An 18397-nucleotide genomic window follows, 5' to 3' on the forward strand; every position below is an offset into this window, starting at 1 on the left:
TAGCACCTACGGGCCAGTCAGTTTGACATCCATTGTGCTGGGAGCTGTACAAACACAGAAAATAATGGTCATTGTCCCAAAGAGCTTACACGCTAAATGACCATATATACCTGGGGGATGAGATCAGGAGGCAGGGCACAAGAGGCAGGGTGACCGAATTAATAGGATGTAGGTGATTATCCTCCTATTAGGAGGAGGGATCCCAACTGGCCACCTGCCTGGGTGTTATCAGGATGCAGTTTTCTGTGTACTTTAGGGACAAGGCGAGTCTTGTCTGGGCTGGATTGGGATGGAGGGGAGGCGAGGGAATGGTGGGAAATGTGTCTTTCCATTTTAAACACTATGGCAGCTGTGGCCTCCTCACCAGGGAAATGGTCACCAACTAGGGCTGCCAGTTGTGGTTGGATGTATTCCTGGAGGATTCATCACATGACATAATCTTTAATTAAAGATTCCTGGAGACTACAGGACAAATTTGTCACCAGCTTGTCTCAGCTGCAGGGAGGGGAGCTGAGGTGGTCAAAGACTGGGAATGATGATTTGACCAATAACAGCAGGATTCACTAAGAGTTTGAGCAAGGAATTCTGGTATCTCTAGTGGACTGATGGGGAGCAGGGATCCATGTGCTTGGGACTTGTGACGGACAGGAGCCTGCCTGCAGATCTCTGCATCAGGTATGCCTGAAGTCACCACAGGCTCACAAGTGAGCAGCCGACTTTCCTCAGCAATAGAGAACAGTCCCCAAGGGGAGAGGATACTAGATTGAGGCCCTCATGCCCTACATTTTGAATCCTGTTTTCATCCACCAGAGCCTATAATTTGCTAATGCTAGAAATGCTGAATTATTGTGCACTAGAGAAGAGCCAAAGGGAACCTCTTGCACTGATAATACAGCTTGGCATGGGGGAGGGGAGAAGAGCTGGACCCAAAAAGGAACAAGTGGATGGGTCAGACTTAAGAAGTAACTGGCCCTGTATGTTATTAACTGTGAGAAGTCTGAGCAGACAGATGCCGCAAGCAGTGGGGCTGCACGGAGGTTCTGGCATTGCACTTCAAGCTAAAGACACAAAGAAGAGAAAGGTTTCAGAGTAGCAGCCGTGTTAGTCTGTATTCGCAAAAAGAAAAGGAGTACTTGTGGCATCTTAGAGACTAACAAATTTATTAGAGCATAAGCTTTCGTGAGCTACAGCTCACTTCATCGGATGCATTCAGTGGAAAATACAGTGGGGAGATTTATATATACAAAGAACATGAAACAAAGTCACAAAGTTCAGCCACCAGGTTTGCCATGACATTATCGGGGATACTGTTCCTGGTGGCTGAACTCTGTGACTTTGTCCTCACCCATAACTATTTCACATTTGGGGACAATGTATACCTTCAAATCAGTGGCACTGCGATGGGTACCCGCATGGCCCCACAGGATGCCAACATTTTTAGGGCTGACTTAGAACAACGCTTCCTCAGCTCTCGTCTCCTAATGCCCCTACTCTACTTGCACTACATTGATGACATCTTCATCATCTGGACCCATGGAAAAGAAGCCCTTGAGGAATTCCCACCATGATTTCAATAATTTCCATCCCACCATCAACCTCAACCTGGACCAGTCCACACAAGAGATCCACTTCCTGGACACTATGGTGCTAATAAGCGATGGTCACATAAACACCACCCTATACCAGAAACCTACTGACCACTATACTTACCTACATGCCTTCAGCTTTCATCCAGATCACACCACACGATCCATTATCTACAGCCAAGCTCTACGATACAACCACATTTGCTCCAACCCCTCAGACAGAGACAAACACCTACAAGATCTCTATCGTGCATTCCTACAACTACAATACCCACCTGCTAAAGTGAAGAAACAGATTGACAGAGCCAGAAGAGTACCCAGAAGTCACCTACTACAGGACAGGCCCAACAAAGAAGAAAACAGAACGCCACTAGCCATCACCTTCAGCCCCCAACTAAAACCTCTCCAACGCATCATCAAGGATCTACAACCTGAAGGACGACCCATCACTCTCACAGATCCTGGGAGACAGGCCAGTCCTTGCTTACAAACAGCCCCCCAACCTGAAGCAAATACTCACCAGCAACCACACACCACACAACAGAACCACTAACCCAGGAACCTATCCTTGCAACAAAGCCCGTTGCCAACTCTGTCCACATATCTATTCAGGGGATACCATCATAGGGCCTAATCACATCAGCCACACTATCAGAGGCTCGTTCACCTGCGCATCTACCAATGTGATATATGCCATCATGTGCCAGCAATGCCCCTCTGCCATGTACATTGGTCAAACTGGACAGTCTCGACATAAAAGAATAAATGGACACAAATCAGACATCAAGAATTATAACATTCAAAAACCAGTCGGAGAACACTTCAGTCTCTCTGGTCACTCGATTACAGACCTAAGAGTGGCTATCCTTCAACAAAAAAATTTGAAAAATAGACTCCAACGAGAGACTGCTGAATTGGAATTAATTTGCAAACTGAATACAATTAACTTAGGCTTGAATAGAGACTGGGAGTGGATGGGTCATTACACAAAGTAAAACTATTTCCCCTTGTTTATTCCCCCACCCCACCCCCCACCGTTCCTCAGACGTTCTTGTCACCTGCTGGAAATGGCCCATCTTGATTATCACTATAAAAGGTTCCCTGCCCCCCCCCCCGCGCTAGTAATAGCTCACCTTAAGTGATCACTCTCCTTACAAAAAGAAAAGGAGTACTTGCACTCTTTTTGTGAATACAGACTAACACGGCTGCTACTCTGAAACCTCTCCTTACAGTGTGTATGGTAACACCCATTGTTTCATGTTCTCTGTGTATATAAATCTCCCCACTGTACTTTCCACTGCATGCATCCGATGAAGTGAGCTCACGAAAGCTTAGGCTCAAATAAATTGGTTAGTCTCTAAGGTGCCACAAGAACTCCTTTTCAAAGAGGAGAAAGGAAACGTCAGGGTCATAACCTGCTGGGAGGAGAGTCATCAGCAAAGCAGTCAGCTCCAGCTGGGTGAATTCAGCTCACTCTGTATTCTGCATACATGCTCCTGTCTGCAGACGCTGCGTTTCAGGAAGAACCCCAGCAGCATCTCAAGCTGCAGTCAGTCACCGGGAGGACAACAGGAGAGGCAGAGTGAAACCCCTTTAAATTGTAATGGCTAGATGGTGCCCAGTGCTGCATGGGCCCCTCCTCCCAAGACAATTGGCCACAGGAAGCCACATTCTCAGCCCCGGCATTCCCAGTGCACAAGGGCCATGTCTGTCCAGCACTGAGAATGGCTCTCGCCCCTTTTCAGCATCAAGCCCTACACGTGATTAAACCATGGGCCTGATTCAGCTCTCACTTATGCATTGACTTCAATGGAGTTACTTCTGATTTACATCAATATGAGAGCAGAATTGGGCCTATTGACTCCAGTGGGAGATATGCCTGAGTAAGAAATGCAGGGCCATACTCTGGTAACTTGAACCCAAGGAAAAGGGCACAGAACTGGTCCCAGTCATGGTCTGAACTATTCTCCATAGTTATTCTCTGTATAGTATTCACCATAGACACTAACTGTGTCCCACTCAGGAACAGCACCAGTCCCCATTGGCCTGTGCTAAAGTGAGACACAACGTTACATTAGAACTTGCTTCATATTTATTGTAACTTCCAAAGCTTGGCTTGTTGACATATTGACTTAAAGCCAAACTCAAGAAACTTTGCCTGTGTTTTCTCCCAGCTGTTTTTACAGCCTCATAACCTGCACTGAACCACTTTAATTCAACTGAAATGTTGTTTTTAAATCATTGTGATTGTCCAAAATCAAAAAATAAGCCTGAATTACATTCCATTTTTTTCTCCTGATTAGTTTATTGACAATCAGCTTGGAAAGTGTTATACACACAACATGCAGCGTGTATCAGATTTTCATTACAGCTCCTTTCAAAGGACAACATAGAGAATTCTAATAGCTAACAATGAACATTTGATATGCTACCATCGTGAGATATCAGGTATAAAAGCTTTCAACAAAAGCAGTACAGGGAAAGGCTTGCAGTGTAAACTCCCTTGAAACAAATATTCTGCCTGGTATAAACAAATAAGGAAGAAAACTCATTGCTGAGAATTCCACCATTCCAGCAGAGGGAGAGCTACAATCTGCCCCCATGTGAACCGTGGAGCAAGAGCTTCTGCATATAAAGTGAAAGGAGAAAGGAGTTTGTCACCAGACAAATATAGCAGCTATATAAGGGAAAGGAGCCACAGATATACAAAGAGTGACTGACATACACCTAGATCATCAGTAACACATGCATAGCCACACAGATACTCCTGCTCCATTGACTGTTAGCAGTGCAGAGCCCATGACTTCCAGCTGAGTAGATCTGACTCCATACAGTAAAGATAAATGGTGTGAATACATGCACACACAAACACACATATACATGCACAAACACATACGCACACTAGCTAGTTCATTGCTATATAACAGTGGGGCAGTAGCTCCACTATAGGTAAGGTTGAAACTACATTAATTTTTTAAATCTGATTTTTCAAGGTCTCTAAAATCCACCTGCATACTGAGATTGCCTTGAAATTTGCTGTTCCTCATTGGGACACAGGGTAGGCTTAGTCGTTCCGCTCTGGGGTTGCTTTAGTAAGAGGTTCTCAAGATACAGGCCACTAAATGAAGTCACATGCCATCAGAATTGTATGATAAAGTTTTTTTTTGCAAACACCTGAACCTTGAACTATTGCATTGATCCATCCCAAGCTGATTTCACCTGCTCAGGTTTCAACTCAACGAATGACCCGCACCCACTGCCCTTTAGAGGAAGCAATAGTTCAAGATTTATTTAGGGATAAAATTAGATCTGTGAGGTGGTTCAAACTTAGGTGGGAGTGATCTGTGTATACGCTGTAGGCCTGTTGCTGCTCTGAAACTCAGGGCAACATGCTGGAGTCATTGAACATGAGCCATACGTGTTGACTGCAAGTGCTGCACTCAGCAGATTTCTGAGAACAGCCCCGGTGCGTAGTCCTGCTCTCTATCTCAGGCAGAGTCTACACTGGCAGAGTTGCAGCGCCGGCCATTGCAGTGCTGCTCAGAGAGCGCTGAAGGGAAACCGCTGTTGTGGTTCACACTGTCAGCTCCCTGCACAAGAGCATGTTCACACTTGCGGCACTTGGCAGCTGTATTCGGAGCGGTGCAGTATGGGCAGCTGTCCCACAGAGCATCTCTTCCTCTTCTGCTGCTAAGAGTTGTGGGAAGGCAGAAGGGGTCACGGGGCATCCTAGGTCCTGTTCCAATACCCTGTGATGCATTGCTTCGCATCCCAGCAATCCCTGGGCTTCCATCCACATTTGGTGCCATCTTTCAACGGTTTGTGTACTGCACGCTTTGCCTCTTCGATCTGCAGGAATGGATCCCACACTGCTGACCAGGATGCTGCTTGCTCTAACATGTCATGAGTGGCAGTGGAGTTATTCCTTAAACTACAAAGGCAAGAGGAGTGCGACATTGATCTTGCCACGCGTACTAGCTAGACACGAGATTGCTTGTGTCATTCACAGTGGTGCTGACCACAGTGGAACACCACATTTGGGCTCGGGAAACAAGCACTGAGTGGTGGGATCACATTGTCATGCACGTCTGCGATGATGAGCAGTGGCTGCAGAACTTTCAAATGAGGAAAGCCACACTCATGGGACTGTGTGATGAGCTCGCCCCAGCCCTGCGGCGCAAGGACACAAGAATGAGAGTAGCCCTGCCATTGGAGAAGCACGTGGCGACTGCACTGTGGAAGCTGTCTACTCCATACTGCTACCGATTGGTCGCTAACCAGTTCGGAGTGGGAAAGTCGACCGTTGGACTCGTGTTGACCGAAGTATGCAGGGTCATTAATCACATCCTGCTCCGAAAGACCATGACCCTAGGCAATGTGTGTGACGTGGATGGCTTTGCACAAATGGGCTCTCCTAACTGCGGAGGGGTGATAAATGGCACGCATATTCCAATAGTGGCATCAGATCACCTAGCCACCAAGTACATTAATTAGAAGGGGTATTTCTCTATGGTTCTCCAGGCGCTTGTGGATCACTGTGGGCATTTCATGTTCATTAACGCAGGCTGATCCGAAAAGATGCATGACCCACGCATCTTTCAGAACACCTGCCTGTTCAGGAAGCTGCAAGCAGGGACTTTCTTCCCAGAGCAGAAGATCACCATAGGGGAAGTCGAAATGCCCATTGTGATCCTGGTAGACCCCACCTACCCTTTAATGCCGTGGCTTATGAAGCCATAAATGGAGTACCTTGACAGCAGCAAGGAGCGGTTCAACAACAGGCTGAGTGTTAGGGGGCTTATTCCTTCCCCCGCTTACTTCCCTGGTTCTTCTCACATGAACAAAGAGCAACAATACCCGAAGTCCAAAGGTGCAAACAATTTGATGTGTATTGGGGTGAACTTCCAGCAAGCATGATTCCAGTTTCCTTCCTCAGTGTCCCCCTTCCCAGCTCTGACACCACAGAGCCTTATCTGTGTCCCTGTTCCCATTCCTCCCCTGAGCAAAACATGATTCCAATTTCCCCACCCCCATTCCCCACATCTTTCTTCCTGATTGACTGCTGACTATATAGTAAAACTTGAGTTCTGCTAAGCTATACCTTAACCAATCATTTTACTGAAATTTAACTAACCAATCCTAACATATTGTAACATGATTAGGTAACCAATTATATCCCACCACCTTAATTAGTTTACACCCAGCAAACTTAATTATACAGCAGAAAGAAACAATCACAGAACCAGACAGAGATTATACAGACAAACAATAGGAAAGTGTGGACTACAGTGATAGAACAACACAGAAATGAGGATTTCACATCTCAACTATTGATAAGTGAGTTCTTTCCAGACAGGATGCTATCAAACTAAGTTTCCTTTTACATTTTTTAGGCACTTCCCTTTTTCTGGAGGTGATAGGCCGGATCACTTTTCTAACAGCCCCAGATTGCCTTATTTCAATGTGACTAGTTTGGAATGTGAGGATGTGACCGGTCGCTTCCCAGCTTATGGCTGCCTCTGCTGTTTAGCGAAAGGCCTTAGCCTAAGAGCAGGGCCTCAGACTGTCACAGTAAGAGAAGGCCCTTACACCAGCAGACAGTGATTTTGATTCTTTCTTTTATACCTCTAAAACTAGCCAAGTGATAAGAATACGCCTAAATTCTTAGAGTATAGGATTTACAGACAGGCCTGAATATCTATATCCCAACACTGAGCAAGTGTAGAATGACTGTTGAGTATGCTTTTGGCAATTTAAAGGCCCCCTGGTGCTGCCTCTATGGGCAGCTGGACCTGGCTGATTACAATATTCCTATGCTTATAGCTGTGTATTGTACACTCCATAATATTTGTGAAGGGAAGGGTAAAAGCTTCACTCAGGGCTGGACTGCTGAGGCTCAGTGCCTGGAGGCTGAATTGGAAAAGCCAGAGACCAGGGCTATTAGAGGGGCGCAGCGCAGGGCCATAAGGATCAGGGATGCCTTGAGGCAGCAATTTGAAACTGAAAGCCAATAATATTTGTTGCTATGCTAGGGAGTGCAGTGCTTGTAATGCTAGGAAGTGATTGTGATTGGTGCAGACAATGCAATATGAAGGTTTAAGACAATTGTCTGTTGCTTTGCAGGGCTCTGTTTGCTTTCAATTAATAGAATAAAGATTGCTTTCAAACCAACACAATTATTTTATTAAAAAACAACAACCAGAGGAGAGAGACAAACAAAAAAACACATCAGCACTGAGGGGGATGGGGGAAGGGAAAGTCCCAGGAGGAGATGGGGTCCCGGGACGGCTAAAGATTTGTTTATATCCAGGGATCATATCCAACCTTCTCCTTTGGAGTACAATGCAGCGGGTGCTGTACTTCAACAGGGCTAAACTGCAGAGGGACGGGTGTTGAGTGCAGTGGGTACTGGGAGTCCGTAGGGCTGGACTGTGACGGGATAGGAGTGGAATGCCGTGGATACAGACTGGAAGCAGGAGGTTGATAAGAGTGTGTTAGCGGTGTCTGGGGGGGCATGTGGGAAAGAGTTTTGTGACAGTGGCTGCAGAGGAGGGTGTGCACAGAGCTGCTCGGTTTGCAGTGCTAGGATCACCTGGAGTGTGTCCACTTGGCACTCTATAATGTTTAAGAGTTGCTCCATTGCTTCATTCTGGCGCGCCGCGTTCTCCTTTCGGTCCCTCTTCTTGCTGTCCTGCCACTCCTTCAATTCCTGTTTCTCGGCGGTGGAGTGCATCAAAACCTCACGCAGAAAGTCCTCCTTAGTTCTTCGTGGCCGCTTTGTAATTCTGCACAGCCGTTCAGCCAGCGATAACAAAGAGGGAGGCTGGGTTCCCAAGGGCATTTCTGTGAAGCCAAAATGCCACATTTTACAGAAGCGGTATTGTTTGCAACACACAGAACACTGATTCAGTGATTTAAAACACAGCCACTATTCACATACCTGTCACTAACTGGCTGACCCCAGGCACACACACGAGCCACAAGATCCCGAAAATGGTGAGTAGCCGCAGGGGCAGGGTAAGTCAGTGTTCTTGGACCCTGCTGTACACTGGGCCTGTGGTTGGGGAGAGCCAGCACTGTAGTGGAGGCCTGATAATCATTCCTGTCCCCACATTTTCCACAGAGTGTGCTCATTACGGAAGATACCTCGCTGCTGAGGGTGAGCAGGGAATCAAGGGAGGGTCTTCTCCAAGTCTGCGGCTTCTGCCCTGGCCCTTATGCAGCTCCCCTGTGTGCAGCAATGGTCCCCCGCCAGTGGCAGAGTGGCACAGATGTTAATGGGGCAAGAAACAAAGCAGCTCTGCCGAGAAACCTGCGGCAGTGGATTGCCCAGTATCTCCATAAGAATTTCCTGGAGATCTCTGAGGCAGATTCCCATGAAGTGAGGGAGTCAATCAACACCCTGTTCCACCGCTCAGACTAGGCATGTGGTGGTACGTGCATCATACAGAGACAAGCCTGCTTTCTGCAACCCTCCTGCCCCAATAACTCGCTTCAGCAATTCCCAAAATCAAATCCACTTACCAGGGGCCTCCTCTCCTGTTTGCGCTTCGCCAAGATCCGACAGCTGTGACTGGCTAGCCTCCTCCGGGGTAGAAAAGAGCTCCTGGCTGCCTGCATCTCTGACCTCAGAGTCATCATCTGCCTGTGGGTTTCCCTCCCCCTCCACATCCTTGTCCAAGATTTCTTCCTTCTGCCTCAGTCCACTCTCGACTGGCATGTGAGCTACCAAAGTATCCACAGTGGCCTTTGCAGTGGAGGTGGGGTCGCCATCAAGTATCGCGTCCAGCTCTTTGTAGAACCAGCAGCTCGTGGGCACAGTGCTAGAGTGGCGGTTTGCCTCCCGCGCTGTGTGATAGGCTTTCTGCAGCTCCTTCATTTTGACTCTGCTCTGCAATGTGTCCCGGTCATGGCCCCTTTCTCTCATGCCTCGTGAAATCTGTCTGTAAGTATCGTAATTCCTACGGCTGGAGCACAGCTGGGACTGGACAGCCTCCTCTCCCCAAATGCCGATGAAGTCCAGCCGCTCGGCGTTGCTCCAAGCAGGGGATCGCCTGGTGCATGGAGCAGGCCTGGCCACCAGGAAGGATGTGCTGAGACCACTGCATGCATCACCAAGCCAACAGGAAGGGGACTTTCAAAATTCCAAAGGAATTTACCGGGTGGGGGTGACAGTTGGTCACCTGAGGGCAGGGCAGTAGAGTTCAAACCCGTGACCAGAGAGGCAAGAACAGGCATTGTGGGACACCTCCCGGAGGCCAGTCGCAGCGCTGTAATCACCATGGTGTCTACACGGGACCGTGGCACTGTAGTCCTGGTACAGAAACCTGTACGCCTCTCGTTGGGGTGGTTTTTTACAGTGCTGCTGCTGTGCATTTTCTGCACACTCAGTGGCTTGGTAGCGTGACCCCTCGGGAGTTACAGCTCAGAAAGCTGCTTTACTGCACAGAAACTTGCCAGTGTAGACAAGGCCTCGTGCTTCTTTGGGTGGGAGACAGCAAAGGGGCTTCTTTGGGAAGTTTGGCCCCAAGAACAGAGCTTTTTCTTTCAAAATAGATATTTCAAAGACCTCTAAAATCCAGATGCATGCTCAGCTTGTTTTTAAAATATCTGTGCCTCATCCACATCGAGGGGCAAGGTAGTGCAAATCTGGAGTCATTTGGTCAGGGATTCCTCAGATACAGCCCTCCCCACAATAAGTAACTGATTTAAATATTCAATTTGCTCTCAAATTCACATGCATAGGGAGATTTGTCTTGAAAACTGTATCATAATGGGAGCTGGGGCAGATATTTTGGGATAAATTGGGAGTCATTTGGTCAAGGGGTTCCCAAAATACAATCCTAAGGCTCTGACTGTAATGATCTTGGGGTTTATTAAATAACAAACCAGTGAATAAGAAAGGAATAAAACTTTAATAAAACAAACTGGAGAGCTTCTGTAGTGAGCTACTGCACATAGCCATGTGGTGTTCCCAGCCCCCGCCTCCAGGGCACATCTCCAAATTTGTATGTTCATAATACAGTCCCTTATGAGGGAGTGTCTCTAAATTATAATCTTCTAAAAACATATCTCTACATCTTCCCTCTTCAGGAAAAAAAAAGTCACTCTTATATACATACACATAAACAGCTAACAACTATCTAATAACACATATTAAATTCTCAATCCATGTAGTGTATTTCCATAAACCAAATACGTCAACTACCTGAGACGAGAGGTTACCAGCACATTACTCTCAAGTGAGTCTTTATCACTCACTTTCCTCAAATACCTCTTCTCCAGGTACATTAGCAAGTCTCTATGAGTCTTTCAGGATGTTTAATCTCCTGCTCTGATCTTCTCAGTATCAGCCTCTCATTAGCGTCTGAATTGTTCTCTTGTTCCTTGATGGTTTCTCCTTTGTGCACTGATGATAAAGGATGAATCAGATGGGAAATGCCAGAGTCCACCTCAACTGTCAATGTGTTGGAATTTTCTGGGATTACTCATAAATCCCTTTGATTATGTCCAAATGTGTCCTCTTGGTCTGTCTGGACTACATAGGACCTTGGATGCAGCTACTCCTTAATCTCTCCTCTGTTTTTTCCACCAAATGCATCCGATGAAGTGAGCTGTAGCTCACGAAAGCTTATGCTCTAATAAATTTGTTAGTCTCTAAGGTGCCACCGGTACTCCTTTTCTTTCTACTCCTTAATGGTATCCTTTTGGCCCCAAGTATTATAGATGTGATTCTTCAGGCACACACTATCACCTGAACTAAGAGATGGGAGATCATGAGCCCTTTTGTCAAAACAATATTTCTGCTTCCACTTCTGATTTTCTTTCATCTTTCATATGGTTTCATTATTATAAGATTTCAGCAAGTTATCATTAATTGGTAAATTAGATTTGATCCTTCTTCCCATTAACAACTCAGCTGGAGAAAAGCCATTCTCCAGAGATGTACTTCCTAAAGCGTTATACAAATCACCACCACTGTTAAAAGTCTTTTTTGTAAGGTTTTTTACTCTCCGTATAGGGCGTCATGGATCAGCATTCATATCACGCTCTGTGTCAGTACCCGGCCCTGGCCGGGGAAGCTAATGATCCAACCAGTGGACCAAATTTGGTGATGAATCCTGGTCACATGCCACTTGAGACACATTGCACACACACTAAGAAGAAGAAGACTGTCCATATAGACCTTTCCACAAGTCCATTTGATTAGGGGTGATTTGGACTTGATGTTTTGTGATAAAAGCCCCAATCTAGGGCAAATCGCAAATCTGCACTGGAAAATTGCAGCCCATTATCACTAAAGATTTCATCTGGAATTCCACTCTGGAGAAGATTCCCTTTGTGTCGGCCGTCACTGACTTACTTTAGTGCCGTGCAGTGTGCAGATTTCTGAATACAGAGAATAATAATCTGTGACTATTAAATAATCCTTTAATTGCCAGGTAAGTAAATCAGTGCCTACCTTCTTATAACGCCTTTGTGGAACTGGATGAAGTCTCAGCGGTTCTGCCTGTTGGCATGGCTTGTATTTCAAGCATGAAAAGCAGTTTCCTACTATGCTAGTAATGTTGTGATTGATCCACGACCAATACAGCACCTCTTTTGCTCATTGTTGGCACTTCTCAATTCCTAAATGACCCTCGTTGATCTTCTGTAACATTTCTTTTCAGAGACTCGTTGGAAATACAACCTTACTGCCCTTGAAAATCACCCTATCTATCACAGTAAGTTCATGTCTGCAGTTCCAATAGTCCCTTATATTTGGACAGCAACTGCTTATTTCTTCAGGCCACCCTTTAATTATCACTTCTTTAAGGATTCCCAAAGATTCATCTTTCTCCGTTTCCTCTCTTATTTGTTGCAGTTTCCTGTTAGCTATGGAAATTGATTTTACAATCAGGTCTACATAGGCTTGCATCTCTGTCTTTAAAGTCTTTTCTGGTTCCATGGGAGCCACTGCTCTGGAAAGTGCATCTGCAGTGAACATGAATTTACTGGGTGTGTAGGTCACAACCAAATCATACTTTTGCAGCTTTATCATCATTCTTTGACTCCTTAAAGAACAGACATTTAGCAGTTTGCTAAATAATAATGTCAGGGACTTGCATCCATTTCAACTTCGACTGTTTCTTCATAAATATACTGATTAAATCTCTCACAGGCAAACAATATTCTTAAAAGCTCCTTTTCAAGCCATGAGTATCTGGTTTCTGCCTCAGACAGTGATTTGAATGCATATGCCACTGACTGCCAACAATCCTCATGCTTCTGTAAAATCACTGCACCTAACCCAGACTGTGAAGCATCTTTGAAGATTTTTAATAGGCCTTCCTGGTGCATAGAACTTTAACACTGGCTCTTGGTTCAGTTTCCAAGATAATTAACCATTCCCAGGAACCAATGGACATCTTTCTTTGACTGGGGATGTGGCATCATTTCAATGGCTGAAATCTTCCTTGGAAATTTCCAACCTTCGTTGGAAAGAATGTCCTCCCCAAAAAAGTCAGTTCTGTAACCCCTAAAACACATTTCTCCCAATGTAGTTTCAAGTTTAGGGTTGCCAACCCTCCAGGATTATGTCATGTGATGAAACCTCCAGGAATACATCCAGCCAAAATTGGCAACCCTATTCAAGTTTGCATCCAAGACTTCCCGAAGTCTACAGTCATGTTCCTCTTTTGTTGACCTTCAGATGATTAGTCATCCATTGAGGTGTCAACACCATTAATATGATCATAGATCATATGGTATGGTTTTATGGTACACTTCTGGTGCTGAAGCTATGCTAAAGGGCAGTGGAAGAATCTGTATCTCCCAAATAGGGTACTTTCTTCAGTTAACTTTAGCTGCCAAAAACCTGAAGATGCATCCAATTTAGTGAAATATCGAGCATTTGCAAACTGAGCCATAATCTCTTCTCTGGTTGGTAATTTGAAATGTTCTCTTTGTATAGCCTGGTAGAGTCTCTCAGATCTAAGCATATGCATAGCTGGTCCTTACTTTTCTCCACAATGAGTAGGGAGCTCACCCATTCCGTTGGCTCCTCAATTTTTTTAATACTTGCATTGCTTCCATCCTTGCAAGCTCAGCTTTGAGTTTATCACAGAGTGCAAATGGCATCTTTTTACAGGGATGGATAACCGGAGAGACCTGCTTGTTTATCCGGATTGTATGTTCACCCTGCAAGCAGCCCAATCCTTGAAAAAGATCGTCATATTCTTGAAAGAGTGCTTCATAGCCAGGTTCAATATGGTCTTGTTGTGAGAGCACCCATTTTACCAGATTGAGTTTCTCACATGCAGTCAGCCCTAAAAATGGTGTAACCTCTTTTGGCACTACAATGAACGGGAGCCTGTACATGGTGCACCATGTTTTTATGGTTGATGCTAACAATGCACCTCCCCCTTCACTGGTACACTTCTTACAGAATATCCAGTGACTTTTATTTTTGATAGTCCCCATTTTGGTCTTATTTCCAGTCTCTCATAATCTTGTTCAGATAGAATATTAACCTGAGCTCCTGTGTCCAATTGCAGTAGAATAATTGTTCCATTCACAGTCATAGGCAGTATCCAGTCCCTCCCATCAGGCTTGCTAGACCCCAGGATGTCTATGAAAAACACCTCAACCAGATTGTCTTTAACTGAATACACTTGACTTTTCTGCATTTGGGATCTACAGCATTTTGGAAAATGATTTTTTTCCCCAAAGGCAACACACTGTTTGGGGCGATGCTGTGATACACAACTTCTACATGATCATCTGTACCCAGTCTTCCCCTAGCAGTGGTTTTCATAACAAGTGGTTCCACTCTTTGATTTGACCTATTCTGGCTATATTCTTTAGTACTTAGTACATAGATAACCTCTTTGGGTGAATTCAGCTTGTGCTTTCACTGTTTCTGCTGCCCTGCATATTTGGTGAACTTTTTCTAAAGTTAAGTCTCCTTCATGGAGCAGTCTAGAACATAAGAATGTCCATACTGGGTCAGACCAAAGGTCCATCCAGCCCAGTATCCTGTCTACCGACAGTGGCCAATGCCAGGTGCCCCAGGGGGAGTGAACCTAACAAGTAATGATCAAGTGATCTCTCTCCTGCCATCCACCTCCTCCCTCTGACAAACAGAGGCTAGGGACACCATTCCTTATCCATCTTGGCTAATAGCCATTAATGGACTTAACCTTCATGAATTTATCTAGTTCTCTTTTAAACCCTGTTATAGTCCTAGCCTTCACAACCTCCTCAGGCAAGGCGTTCCACAGGTTGACTGTGCGCTGAGTGAAGAAGAACTTCCTTTTCTTTGTTTTAAACCTGCTGCCCATTAATTTCATTTGGTTGCCCCAGTTCGTATATTATGGGAACAAGTAAATAACTTTTCCTTATTCACTTTCTCCACACCACTCATGATTTTATAGACCTCTATCATATCTCTCTCTCTTAACACATTGTCTTTAATGCCACAAATGAGTCTATCTCTGACCAGAGACTGTGTCAGCTCACCAAAGTCACAGGTTTTACTGAGTTTCCTTAATTCTTGCTCTATGGTGTCATCAATTTTTTGCGTGCAGGTAAAAAATGAGTGTGTCTCAAAGGTTTTGTTCCTTTTTAGCATGAATGTTCCTCAAATTTAGTCAGTATTTTACTTAACTTCACTCTTTCACCTTCTTCAAACTTAAGTTGTTACAAATATAATCCAAAGCTTCCTCCCCAACAACATGCAAAATGATTGATGATTTCACTTTATCATTTTTCTCCTCTGTCGCTATGGCTGCTAAATACAATTCAAATCTCTGATTTTTTTCCAGTTCTCTGCAACATTGCCTGATAATTGCAGACTGGACGGAGGTTGCAACACATCCATTTTTGGCTTTTTCCCCCTTAAGCTAGTCAAGCTACTATTGTACTCACCAAATACATGCAAAAGCCTTTGTGCTAGTGCTCCATGTGCTTCTCTGGTGCCTCCCTTTGTCTCTGCTTTCAGTTGAAAATACAGAAGTTAATTTCAAAATGACTGCAGTTTCCTTCTCATTCAGCATTTCTGACACCATGTAACGATCCTGGGGTTCATTAAATAACCAAGCAGTGAATGAAAAAGGAATACAACTTTAATAAAACAAACTGGAGAACCTCTCTGGTGAACTGCTGCACACAGCCATGTGGTGTTCTCAACCCCTGCCTCCAGGGCACATCTCCAAATTCCTATATTCATAATATTGTCCCTTATGAGGGAGCATCTCTAAATTATAATCTTCTGCAAACCTAACTCTACACTGACCCTCATAAATGTACATCATTGGACTGCCCCTTTGCTCAGCTACTGATTGTTACCAATGCCCAGGACATACTTTTAAAATGATTGCAGTATAAAAGTTTTAGCACCTCTGTTTACAGAGTTCACATTTCTACAAGCTATCGTTTCCTCTGAAACTCCTTTGTGAGGGCTTATTTATATGGGGAATTTTACTAACAAAATTATACCACTATAGTTATAACTATATGGGAAAAATTACCCGTACAGACAATTACTGGGTGACACAAACAGATTAAATCTACACTGCAGGTGAAGGTTTGATTGTAGTGCGGGTAGGTAGGCATATCCATGCTAGCTTTAACCTACCTAGCTCAGATAACAATACTAGTGTATCAGAGTAGCAGCCGTGTTAGTCTGTATTCGCAAAAAGAAAAGGAGTACTTGTGGCACCTTAGAGACTAACAAATTTATTAGAGCATAAGCTTTCGTGAGCTACAGCTCACTTCATCGGATGCATCGGATGAAGTGAGCTGTAGCTCACGAAAGCTTATGCTCTAATAAATTTGTTAGTCTCTAAGGTGCCACAAGTACTCCTTTTCTTTTTGCGAATACTAGCGTAGATGTAGGTTTCGGATGCATGTAGATGTAGTAGCAGGAGTTACCAAATCAAGTACATACCCACATGACTAGCTTGTGCTGCCACATCAACCTTGTTATCGTTACCTCTGTTAGCTAGATTCAAGTTAGTGCTGGTATGCCTAGTCATGCTGCAATGACACCTTCGCTGCCAGTATAGCTCTACCCAGAGAGAGAGGGGTGTTTGTGCAGTGGTTCAGGGGCCAAGCATTGCTCTTGAACCCAAGGACCAAGAGTTTGAATTGTTTCTTTAGGAGACAAGCCTGCCTTTGCTTTGTCTGTGGTGCCACAATGGGGCTCCTGTTGGAAGCGTGAGTGGCATGTGCACTTTTAAGGAAGTTCAACACCCCGTAAGTGTACCCCAGTGCCATCTACCCATTGGCCAGAGTCTCTCCCTGGGACAGTTTGGTGGGCAGTACTCTGGCCAGGAATTGAAGCCCAGTATGATGGTGTGGGGCCAGGCTCTTGCTGGAAAACTGAATATAGCAACAGAGAGACCAGTGCAAGAGTCACAGCCAGGATAAATCACTTCTCTGCTCAGAGAGGCTTGCTGAACTCCTGCTGGGCAGCACCAGGCATGACAGACCAGATCTATGTCAGACACTGGGAACAGGCACATTTGGAGTCTCCGTCGGGCACACAGCACTGAAATAGGGTTGGTGAACTGAAAACAGACATGCTCGCTGTACGGGACAGGCACTAAAGCCCATGGGAGGGGGATGAGAACACTCATGAGATGAACAGAGCAGTTCACACATCTCAGCGCTATTGTTTCAGGCTTCATTCATCACCAACAGGTGTTTGTTCTCTTTCACCTGAGAACCTCTCATTGAGATGAATGGGACACATCAAGCCTCTCTGAGCCTCCTGTGCTGCCAATTTCTCATCCACTAGGTCCAGGTCTGGAAGGGGGACTCTGCATCCCCACTCTCCTGCCCCTTCCTTTTTCCAGCGGGTTCAGGCACTCCTCACTGACCCACTAACTTCCCTCCTCACCATACCCCCTTCAAGATTATCAGGGGCATGGAGTGGGACCTAGCGGCTGACTGATGGAAAGGTGAGCACAGGTGTACAACAGGTGCTGGGGTAGAGTTTGTGGTGCAAATTTGAGGTCATTTGACCACGGGTTCTCCAACACACAGACTCCGCACAATATTTCATTTAGTTTTCAAAATGCTCTAACATCAATGGTCCATAGTGAAACTATCTTGACTATTGCTATGCCACAAAAGGGGGGACATTGGATCGAGGGGTTCCACAAATACAGGGACATTGGGTGAAGGGGTTCCTCAGATACAGGCTCCCTCTCCCCCCAATAAGAAACTGATTTCAATATTCAAATTGCTCTAAAGTCTATATGCAGAGGGAGGTTGTCTTGAAAATAGGTATTCTGCACCAGAGGCTGGGGCAGGCTTTGGGAGGAGGAGAAGAACACTCATTGAGATGAAAGGGTCAGTTCACACCTCTTAGAACTTTTGTGAAATGCTCAGGGAGATTAGAGAGACAATAAAAATACAAAACTTAATAATAATGGGGGATTTCAACTATCCCCATATTGACTGGGTACATGTCACCTCAGGATTGGATGCAGAGATAAAGTTTCTTAACACCTTAAATGACTGCTTCTTGGAGCCGCTAGTCCCACAAGAGGACAGGCAATTCTTGATTTAGTCCTAAGTGGAGCACAGGATCTGGTCCAAGAGGTGAATATAGCCGGACCGCTTGGTAATAGTGAAATAACAGAATTAAATTTAACATCCTTGTGGTGGGGAAAACACCACAGCAGCGCACCATGATAGCATTTAATTTCAGAAAGGGGAACTACACAAAAATGAGGAAGTTAGTTAAACAGAAATTAAAAGGTACAGTGATAAAAGTGAAATCCCTGCAAGTTGCATGGAAACTTTTTAAAGACACCAGAATA

At 45.1% G+C, this 18397-nt stretch overlaps 1 protein-coding gene across 2 annotated transcripts; it reads right to left on the bottom strand.

The window, feature by feature from the left end:
• Positions 1 to 7746: 7746 nt before the first annotated feature.
• Positions 7747 to 16266, bottom strand: LOC122458298. Of its 2 annotated transcripts, none has more exons than XR_006278277.1 (2): positions 15495 to 16266; positions 7747 to 8429 (listed from the first exon to the last, which is right to left on the bottom strand). XR_006278277.1 is itself a non-coding variant. In XM_043506230.1 (2 exons), exons 1-2 carry the CDS (start codon positions 9304 to 9306, stop codon positions 7957 to 7959), a joined length of 669 nt encoding a protein of 222 aa, XP_043362165.1. In that variant the 5' UTR covers positions 9307 to 9357; the 3' UTR covers positions 7747 to 7956. The 2 variants fall into 2 exon arrangements, 1 of the variants encoding a protein (XP_043362165.1); XM_043506230.1 differs by lacking the exon at positions 15495 to 16266 and adding an exon at positions 9111 to 9357.
• Between the last annotated feature and the right edge of the window lie 2131 nt (positions 16267 to 18397).

This window comes from Dermochelys coriacea, chromosome 19 (assembly GCF_009764565.3).
Source record: "Dermochelys coriacea isolate rDerCor1 chromosome 19, rDerCor1.pri.v4, whole genome shotgun sequence".
NCBI lineage: Eukaryota > Metazoa > Chordata > Testudines > Dermochelyidae > Dermochelys > Dermochelys coriacea.

Bases quoted from the DNA above. Each gene is read 5' to 3' on its own strand.
- LOC122458298 (XM_043506230.1), bottom strand. From the start codon at position 9,306: ATGCCAGTCGAGAGTGGACTGAGGCAGAAGGAAGAAATCTTGGACAAG. The intron at 8,430-9,110 runs GTAAGTGGATTT...TTGGCTTCACAG, and splicing joins AACAGGAGAGGAGGCCCCTG to AAATGCCCTTGGGAACCCAG.